We start from the raw sequence: 10,542 nt of genomic DNA on the forward strand, positions 1-10,542 counted from the left end.
ATGATGTGACAGCAGAACAGCGAGTGCAGCTCTGGAGGTGATTGGAGAATAGGATATCATGTAGCAGGACATTTAGGAATGTGGCCTCACCTCTCGTGTGTCACGCAGTTCCTCTTCCAGACTTTCTCGGATTTTCTCCAGGTAGTCATTCCTCTCCAGAAGTGCTTTGCCCAGTTCTGCTGCCAGAAGCAGGTCCTTGTCCTTCCGCTCCAAGGCGAGGCTCAGGTCCTCCTCCCCGCGCTCTTCATCATCTTCCTCCAGGTAAGACGGGCGCCTTTCTATCAAGAAGGGGTAGAAATGTTCCTCCATGGTGGGAGAAGCCATGCCACCATCCCAGCTGTGGGGGTCGCCTTCTCGACTCTCCTCGTCTCCTGAGGTCATGAGATGGATGAAGCTGGAAACAAATATAATGGAGAGAGCTGAAAGAGCAACCAAAGTGTCAGGACCCCCAAACGAGGAGACGTAGACCCTGCAGAAAGTTATCATATTGTCAGGATCTCACAACGAGGAGTTGTAGAACCTGCAGAGAGAACCCAAAGTGTCAGGGCCACCCAAAGAGGAGACGTAGACCCTGCAGAAAGTGGCCATATTGTCAGGATCTCTCAACGAGGAGTTGTAGAACCTGCAGAGAGAACCCAAAGTGTCAGGGCCACCCAACGAGGAGACGTAGACCCTGCAGAAAGTGGCCATATTGTCAGGATCTCTCAACGAGGAGTTGTAGAACCTGCAGAGAGAACCCAAAGTGTCAGGGCCACCCAACGAGGAGACGTAGACCCTGCAGAAAGTGGCCATATTATCAGGATCTCTCAACGAGGAGTTGTAGAACCTGCAGAGAGAACCCAAAGTGTCAGGGCCACCCAATGAGGAGACGTAGACCCTGCAGAAAGTGGCCATATTGTAAATACCCCCAATGAGGAGCTGTAGATCCTGCAGAGAACACCCAAAGTGTCAGGGCCACCCAACGAGGAGCCGTAGACCCTGCAGAAAGTGTCCATATTGTCAATACCCCCAACAAGGAGCTGTAGATCCTTCAGAGAGCATCAAAGTGTCAGGACCCCCCAAACGAGGAGTCGCAGACCCTCCAGAGAGCAAAGTGTAAAGACCTCTCAATGGGAAGCCATGGAGCCCCCCACTATGGAGCCATAGACCCTGCAAATAGTGCCCAAAATGTCAGGACCTCCAACAAGAAGCTGAGAATCCTGAAGAGAGCACCCAAAGTTTCGGTACCCCCAATGAAGAGTCATAGACCCTGAAGAGAACAGCCAAAATGTCAGGACTCCCCCAACAAGGAGTTAAAAAACCCTGCAAAAAGTGGCCCAACTGTCAAAACCCCCAACAAAGAGCGCATAAACCCTGTAGAGAGTGGCCAAAGTGTCAGGATCCTCCAACGAGGAGCTGTAGACCCTCCAGAGAGCAGACTAAGTGTGGGCCTCTCAATAAGAATCCGACAGACACTGCAGAAAGCCTCCAAGATTTCCAAACGTCCCCTTGAGGAGCCCAATGACACCACCAACCACCTTTTACCACAACCATGGAGACATGCAATCTGTATAGAGCAGGCAAAGTTTCCAGACCACCCATTGAGGACCAGTGAACCTTTTACCCCACTATGAACCATAGACCAGCAGAGGACAGGTGAAGTGTCCAAACCCCCACTGAGGAGCCATAAACTCCACAGAGAGCATCCAAAGAATTAGCACCAGCCGAAGTGTCCAGACCTCCACAGAGAGTGGATAAAGAGTCTGGACCAAGCAATGAGGAGAGCAGCCACATTGTCCGGAACCTCACCATGAAGCTACAGACCATGCAGAGAGTGGCCAATGTATCTGGAACCCCCACTGAGGAGCTGTGGACCCTGCAGAGAGTCATCAAAGTGTATGGACCACAAATAATGAGTAGCTATATAGAATGGCAAGTGTCCAGCAACCCAGTGAGGAGCTGTGGAGTGGCCTTCGTGTCCTTCTCCAGCGTTCTGCCTGTGTGGTCAGTCTCAGTCTGTCTCTTTCTCTCTGGCTTTCACGGCTCTGGCAGGACATGTTGGGATATGTTGTAGGGCCGGTGCTGCTCCCACAGAGGCTGGGAGTTGAGGGCCACTTACCCTTGGTCGTCCACCTTCCTTGTTTGCTGCGTATGACAGCATAATGGCTGACAGGAGGAAGGGCGTCCTATGGTAATTAGAGGGCAGATTTTGTGATCGGCACCTGATGAAGCCGCTAATTAAACTCTCAACACTTGGAAATTCACCAATGATGAAAGTGCAGATTCCCAGGACAGAAAGTGACTCAGACAAAACCGACTGGAAATACTGCACGTATTGGCGAGGCCGCGCAGGTGGAGTGGCGACTGTGTGTCACATGGAAATCAGATAGTCAGCCCCGAGCATTTTACTGAGAAATTCCTGAAAACAACAGGAATGGCACGGTGTGAGCGAGATCACAGGGGCATATAGTTAGCAACATGTAGAAATAGACAGCAGATGTGACGGCCACACAGACACAACAATGCCAAGAAGTTTGTGAACCCATATGCCCAATAACATCCATATATCAAGGACCCAGTGGATTGGATACATCACAGCGAAACCCTGAAACCAACGGAGCAAAACCTGTGACTCAGCAGCAAAGCCCGGGACCCAGTGTGGCAAATCCTGAGACTCATCGCGGCAAAACCTGAGACCCAGGGCGGCAAAACCTGGGACCCAGGGAGGCAAAACCTGAGACCCAGGGCGGCAAAACATGAGACCCAGGGCGGCAAAGCATAGGACCCAGGGAGGCAAAACCTGAGACCCAGGGCGGCAAAGCATAGGACCCAGCACAGCATAACCCGGGACTCAGCACGGCATAGCCCAGGACCCAGCACAGCATAACCCGGGACTCAGCACGGAGTAGCCCAGGTCCCAGCATGGCAAGCACGGCATAGCCTAGGACCCAGCATGGCATAGCCCAGGACCCAGCATGACAAGCACGGCATAGCCCAGCATCCAGCACGGCATAGCCCGGGACCCAGCACAGCATAGCCCGGGACCCAGCATGGCATAGCCCGGGACCCAGCACAGCAAGCACAGCATAGCCCAGGACCCAGCACAGCATAGCCCGGGACCCAGCACAGCAAGCACAGCATAGCCCAGGACCCAGCATGGCATAGCCCGGGACCCAGCACAGCAAGCACAGCATAGCCCAGGACCCAGCACAGCATAGCCCGGGACCCAGCACAGCAAGCACAGCATAGCCCAGGACCCCACATGGCATAGCCCGGGACCCAGCACAGCAAGCACAGCATAGCCCGGGACCCAGCACGGCATAGCCCGGGACCCAGCACAGCAAGCACAGCATAGCCCGGGACCCAGCACGGCATAGCCCATGACCCAGCGCAGCAAGCGAGGCATAGCCTAGGACCCAGCACAACTGACTCTAGACTCAGTATTGTGAGCCTAAGACCTAGCATGGAGAGCCCAGGATGAAGGACTCAAACCCAGCACTCAGTGCCATGGACGAGAAGACTAAGATCCAGCACGGGGTGCCAAGGATGAGGGACCGGGCCTGCACGGAAGGACAGAACACATCTCAGGGGATCAGGAACTCAGCACAGGGTGGTCTGCGACAAGTTGGACTGGACGGACGGGTCACACAGGATAGCCACCACAGTCCGCGTGCCAAGATTCCTGTTCCTGTCCGTTCTCACGGCCGCCGCTTCCCCGCTGCTATTTCATTCATATTTTTTCTGTTGATGTCACATTTTTAGACAAACACAAAACGTTCCCGGACGTTCCTCCGAGCGCAGCGACACGAATAGCAGATCATTATATGTCAGGAATGTCGCCCTGCGGGTGTCGTGCTCCAGATTGTCAGCCCATCCCCGTCACCTGCCGGCACTGTCACCTCAGCAGCACCTGTCCCCATGGTACGAGGATTGGGATTGGACGGTTTCTGCAGCACATTTCTCAGGGTGTGCGTCGCCCGGGACAAGTCCGACCAGCGCAGCGGGTGTGATGATACTCAGCGGCTTACACAATGCAACACAAACAATGGGTCCGGGCCAAAATCACGTCACCGCCGCACACCGAGGACACCCTGCAACAGGCGACAAGACTCAAATATCACTGCTGCCAACGGGAACACGACCCTGAGAACCAATATCATCAGACATCTGAGCAATATAACAAGGAAGAGGAGATAACACGTGTAATACAGATCTCCCGTGTAATACAGACTCCCTGTGTAATACAGACTCCCTGTGTAATATCACATGTGTAATACAGACCCTCCGTGTAATATCACGTGTAATATAGACTCTCCATGTAATACAGACTCCCTGTGTAATATCACATGTGTAATACAGACCCTCTGTGTAACATCACACGTGTCATACAGACCCTCTGTGTAATACAGACCCTCCATGTAATACAGACTCCCTGTGTAATATCACATGTGTTAAATACAGACGCTCTGTGTAATATCACATGTGTAATACAGATCCCATCTAATACAGACTCCCTGTGTAATATCACATGTGTAATACAGACCCTCTGTGTAATATCATGTGTGTAATACAGATCCCGTCTAATACAGACTCCCCATGTAATATCACACGTGTAATATAGACCCTCTGTGTAACATCACACGTGTCATACAGACCCTCTGTGTAATACAGACCCTCCATGTAATACAGACTCCCTGTGTAATATCACATGTGTAATACAGACGCTCTGTGTAATATCACATGTGTAATACAGATCCCATCTAATACAGACTCCCCATGTAATATCACATGTGTAATACAGACCCTCTGTGTAACATCACACGTGTCATACAGACCCTCTGTGTAATATCACGTGTGATACAGACCCTCCATGTAATATCACATGTGTAATACAGACCCTCCGTGTAATATCACGTGTAATACAGACTCTCCATGTAATACAGACTCCCTGTGTAATATCACATGTGTAATACAGACCCTCTGTGTAACATCACACGTGTCATACAGACCCTCTGTGTAATACAGACCCTCCATGTAATACAGACTCCCTGTGTAATATCACATGTGTAATACAGACCCTCCATGTAATATCACGTGTAATACAGACTCTCCATGTAATAAAGACTCCCTGTGTAATATCACATGTGTAATACAGACCCTCTGTGTAACATCACACGTGTCATACAGACCCTCTGTGTAATACAGACCCTCCATGTAATACAGACTCCCTGTGTAATATCACATGTGTAATACAAACGCTCTGTGTAATATCACATGTGTAATACAGATCCCATCTAATACAGACTCCCTGTGTAATATCACATGTGTAATACAGACCCTCTGTGTAATATCATGTGTGTAATACAGATCCCGTCTAATACAGACTCCCCATGTAATATCACACGTGTAATATAGACCCTCTGTGTAACATCACACGTGTCATACAGAACCTCTGTGTAATACAGACCCTCCATGTAATACAGACTCCCTGTGTAATATCACATGTGTAATACAGACGCTCTGTGTAATATCACATGTGTAATACAGATCCCACCTAATACAGACTCCCCATGTAATATCACATGTGTAATACAGACCCTCTGTGTAACATCACACGTGTCATACAGACCCTCTGTGTAATATCACGTGTGATACAGACCCTCCATGTAATATCACATGTGTAATACAGACCCTCCGTGTAAAATCACATGTGTAATACAGACCCTCCGTGTAATATCACGTGTAATACAGACCCTCCGTGTAATATCACATGTGTAATACAGACCCTCCGTGTAATATCAGGTGTAATACAGACCCTCCGTGTAATACAGACTCCCTGTGTAATATCACATGTGTAATACAGACCCTCCATGTAATATCACGTGTAATACAGACCCTCCGTGTAATATCACATGTGTAATACAGACCCTCCATGTAATATCAGGTGTAATACAGACCCTCCGTGTAAAACAGACTCCCTGTGTAATATCAAATGTGTAATACAGACCCTCCGTGTAATATCACGTGTAGTACAGACCCTCTGTGTAATATCACATGTGTAATACAGATCCCCCGTGTAATACAGATTCCCCGTGTAATATTACATGTGTAATACAGACCCTCCGTTTAATACAGATTCCCCGTGTAATATCACACGTATAATACAGACCCTCCCTGTAATATCACACGTGTAATACAGATCCCCGTGTAATAGACCTCCCGTGTAATACAGACCCCCGTGTAACATCACACGTGAAATACAGATCCCCGCATAATACAGACCCCCGTGTAATACAGACCCCCCCATGTAATATCACACGTGCAATTCAGATCCCCTGTATATCACATGTGTAATACAGACCCCCTGTGTAATATCACACATGTAATACAGACACCCTGCATAATACAGACCCACCCGTGTAATATCACAAGTGGAATACAGACCCCTTGTGTAATAACACCTGTGTAATACAGACCCCCTGTGTAATATCACAAGTGTAAAACAGACCCTCTCGTGTAATATCACCTATTTAATACAGACCCTAGTGTAATATCACCTGTGTAACACAGACCCCCGTGTAATATCATCTGTGCAATAGACACCCAATGTAATATCACAAGTGTAATACAGACCCCTCATGAAATATCTCAAGTGTAATAGCACACGGGTAATACAGAGACCTCCCTTGTGTAATACAGACACTACCCCGCGTCATATCTCTTGTGTCATATACACACTCCCCCAGAGTACTGAAGGAGACAGCAGAAGAAATTTTTGAACCCCTCTCCATAATCTTTGAAAATCCTTGTAGAACAGGAGAAGTCCCAAAAGACTGAAGAAGAGCAAATGTTGTTCCTATCTTCAAAAAGGGGAAGAAGGTGGACCCAGGCAACTATAGGCCGGTGAGTCTGACTTCAATACCAGGAAAGATCTTTAAACAAATTATTAAACAACATGTATGTCAGTACCTGGATAAGAATGAAGTGATTAAACAGAGTCAGCATGGGTTTGTAACTAATAAGTCATGTCAGACTAACTTAATTTCCTTCTATGACAGAATCACTGACTGGGTGGATCAAGGAAATGCTGTAGATATAGTATATCTTGACTTCAGCAAAGCATTTGACAAAGTATCTCACACAATCCTTATTGAAAAAATGACTAAGTATGGAATGGACAAGACAACTGTTAGGTGGATTCATAACTGGCTTAGTGATCGGACCCAAAGAGTGGTCGTAAATGGCTGCACATCCAGTTGGAAGAATGTCTCAAGTGGGGTACCACAGGGCTCTGTCCTGGGCCCTGTATTGTTCAACATCTTTATCAACGATTTAGATGAAGGAATTGAGGGTAAACTGATTAAATTTGCTGATGACACAAAGTTAGGAGGGATAGCTAATACTAAAGAGAGAGAGGATTCAAAAAGATATAAATAAACTGGAGAAGTGGGCAGCAACTAACAGAATGGTTTTTAACAGGGAAAAATGTAAAGTACTACATCTGGGCAATAAAAATGAAAAAGCATATACAGAATGGGAGGAATAGGGCTAAGCAACAGCACATGTGAAAAAGACTTGGGTATACTAATAGATCACAGACTGAATATGAGTCAACAGTGTGATGCAGCAGCAAAAAAGGCAAATGCAATTCTAGGATGTATTAACAGAAACATACAGTCTAGATCACGTGAAGTCATTATTGCCCTCTACTCCTCTTTGGTCAGACCTCATCTGGAATATTGTGTCCAGTTTTGGGCACCACATTTTAAAAAAGACATCAACAAACTGGAGCAAGTTCAGAAAAGAGCGACCAGAATGGTGACCGGTCTGCAAACCCTGTCTTATGAGGAAAGGTTGCAGGATTTGGGATTGTTTAGTTTGCAAAAGAGAAGACTGAGAGGAGACTTAATAGCTGTCTACAAATATCTAAAGGGCTGTCACATTGTAGAAGGATCAACTTTATTCTCATTTTCACAAGGAAAGACTAGAAGCAATAGGATGAAACTGAATGGGAGGGGGCACAGATTAGATATTAGAAAAAACTTTTTGACAGTTAGAGTGATCAATGAGTGGAACAAGCTGCCACGAGAAGTGGTGAGTTCTCCTTCAATGGAAGTCTTCACACAGAGGCTGGACAGACATCTGACTGGGATGATTTAGTGAATCCTGCTTTGAGCAGGGGGTTGGACCAGATGGCCCAGGAGGTCCCTTCCAACTCTACCATTCTATGATTCTTTGTAATTTCACACATAATAATAATACAGGCATTCCCCCGTGTAACATCACACGTGTAATACTTCCCCCATGTACAGTTGTGCTCAAAAGTTTACATACCCCGGCAGAATTTTTTCTTTCTTGGCCTTTTCTCAGAGAATATGAATGATAACACCAAAACTTTTCCTCCACTCATGGTTAGTGGTTGGGGGAAGCCATTTATTGTCAGACTACTGTGTTTTCTCTTTTTACATCATAATGACAACCCAAAGCATCCAAATGACCCTGATCAAAAGCTCACATACCCTGGTGATTGTGGCCTGATAACATGCACAGACGTTGACACAAATGGGTGTGAATGGCTACTAAAGGTAACATCCTCACCTGTGACGTGTTTGCTTGTAATCAGTGTGTGTGCATAAAAGCTGAGTGAGTTTCTGGGATCCAGACAGACTCTTGCATCTTTCATCCAGCCACTGACATTTCTGGATTGTGAGTCATGGGGAAAGCAAAAGAATTGTCAATGGATCTACGGGAAAAGGTAATTAAACTGTACAAAACCCTAACCACTAACCATGAGTGGAGAAAAAGTTTTGGTGCTATCATTCATATTCTCTGAAAAAAGGCCAAGAAAGCAAAAATTCTGCCGGGGTGTGTAAACTTTTGAGCAGAACTGTATATACACATGTGTAATACAGACCTTCCCCCCCATGTAATATACACAGTCCCCTGTGTAATATCACACATGTAATTCACACACTCTTCCCCATGTAATATCACATGTGTAATATCGTGTGTGCAATATAGACCCCCCGTGTAATAAAGACACTCCCCAATGTAATATCACACGTGTAATACAGACACTCTCCCGTGTAATATCACACGTGTAATATCCTATGTGTAATATAGACACACACCCGTGTAATACAGACACTCTCCTGTGTAATATCACATTTGTAATACAAGCACTCCCCCTTGTAATATCACACATGTAATTCACACACTCTTCCCCATGTAATATCACACGTGTAATACAGACACTCCCCCCGTGTAATATCACATGTGTAATACAGACCTCACGCATAATACCACATGTGTAATACAGACAACCCCCCCGCGTAATATCTTATGTGTAATATAGACACACACACCCGTGTAATACAGAGCTCTCCTGTGTAATATCACACGTGTAATATTATGTGTGTAATATAGACCCCCCCGTGTATTACAGACACTCCCCAATGTAATATCACACGTGTAATACAGACACTCCCCCCGTGTAATATCACATGTGTAATACAGACCTCACACATAATAGCACATGTGTAATACAACCTCCCTGCCTAATATGTTATGTGTAATATAGACACACACACCCGTGTAATACAGACCCTCTCCTGTGTAATATCACACGTGTAATATTATGTGTAATATAGACCCCCCCTTGTATTACAGACACTCCCCAATGTAATATCACACGTGTAATACAGACACTCCCCCTGTGTAATATCACATGTGTAATACAGACCTCACACATAATACCACATGTGTAATACAGACCCTCTCCTGTGTAATATCTTATGTGTAATATAGACACACACCCGTGTAATACAGACCCTCTCCCGTGTAATATCACACGTGTAATACAGACACTCTCCCGTGTAATATCACACGTGTAATACAAACACTCCCCCCACAAGTGTAATATCACGGTGTTACATATCACATACCCGGTATCACACGTACCGCCGCCATTTTCCAGGTGTCACACTGAAGTTTCCGGCCTGTGCAGTACGAGGATTGATCCTCCTGCCATGTACAAGAAATATGTGCGGGGAGGAGAGGATTGCACGGGAGCGCTGACATAGGCTGTGGCGTATTCCTGGAGGAGTCGGGCAGGACGCGCACACACCTGATAGCGATAAGTCCCATTCCCTATGTCGCCAGCACATGCAGGGCAGCGAGGCCTCTCACCTGTGCAGTCAGGGGGTCCCGGGACCATCTCCGTGAGAGCAGCTGTCTCTTGCACTCTTCCTGACTCTCCTCAGGTGTCAGGTGTGGCTCCACAGGGAGGAGACCGGAGACGACAGCCGAGAGCCTCCCTCATACCGCACACAGGTCTGCGCCACCTGCAGACAGAACGGAGATGTCAGCTCAGCGTCAGCTGTGACCTGGGAATTACCACGGGCTGAGGATTAGAGGATCTGCTCTGAGCCCTGACCACGGAGGATTATCACATACTCAGCCCTGGGGGGTAACAAGGCCGAACGCCTGTCCTGTCCCAAGAGCTCACAATCTAATCCACAAGATCACAATGCTGGGGTGCTGCTGAGCCCTGTAGTCCCCGCT

The 10,542-nt window shown here is 47.1% G+C and overlaps 1 protein-coding gene across 6 annotated transcripts in view; it reads right to left on the reverse strand.

Moving 5' to 3' along the window:
- BICDL2 (BICD family like cargo adaptor 2) overlaps positions 1-10,314 on the reverse strand; it is a 40,783-nt gene extending 30,469 nt beyond the window's left edge. The window contains exons 1-2 of one of the 6 annotated variants that reach the window (XM_073560517.1): positions 10,168-10,314; positions 91-394 (exon numbers count right to left, since the gene is read on the reverse strand). In XM_073560517.1, coding sequence (XP_073416618.1) covers positions 91-381 — 291 coding nt within the window. In that variant the 5' untranslated portion in view covers positions 382-394; positions 10,168-10,314. Of the gene's footprint in view, positions 1-90; positions 395-1,788; positions 2,067-2,098; positions 2,173-9,923; positions 10,117-10,167 lie in introns of those variants that run through there. The other 5 variants (XM_073560522.1, XM_073560519.1, XM_073560518.1 and 2 more) reach the window with 5 other exon arrangements.
- Positions 10,315-10,542: the final 228 nt, after the last annotated feature.

Source organism: Dendrobates tinctorius, unplaced genomic scaffold (assembly GCF_039654945.1).
Source record: "Dendrobates tinctorius isolate UK_male_01 unplaced genomic scaffold, ASM3965494v1 ptg000297l, whole genome shotgun sequence".
NCBI lineage: Eukaryota > Metazoa > Chordata > Amphibia > Anura > Dendrobatidae > Dendrobates > Dendrobates tinctorius.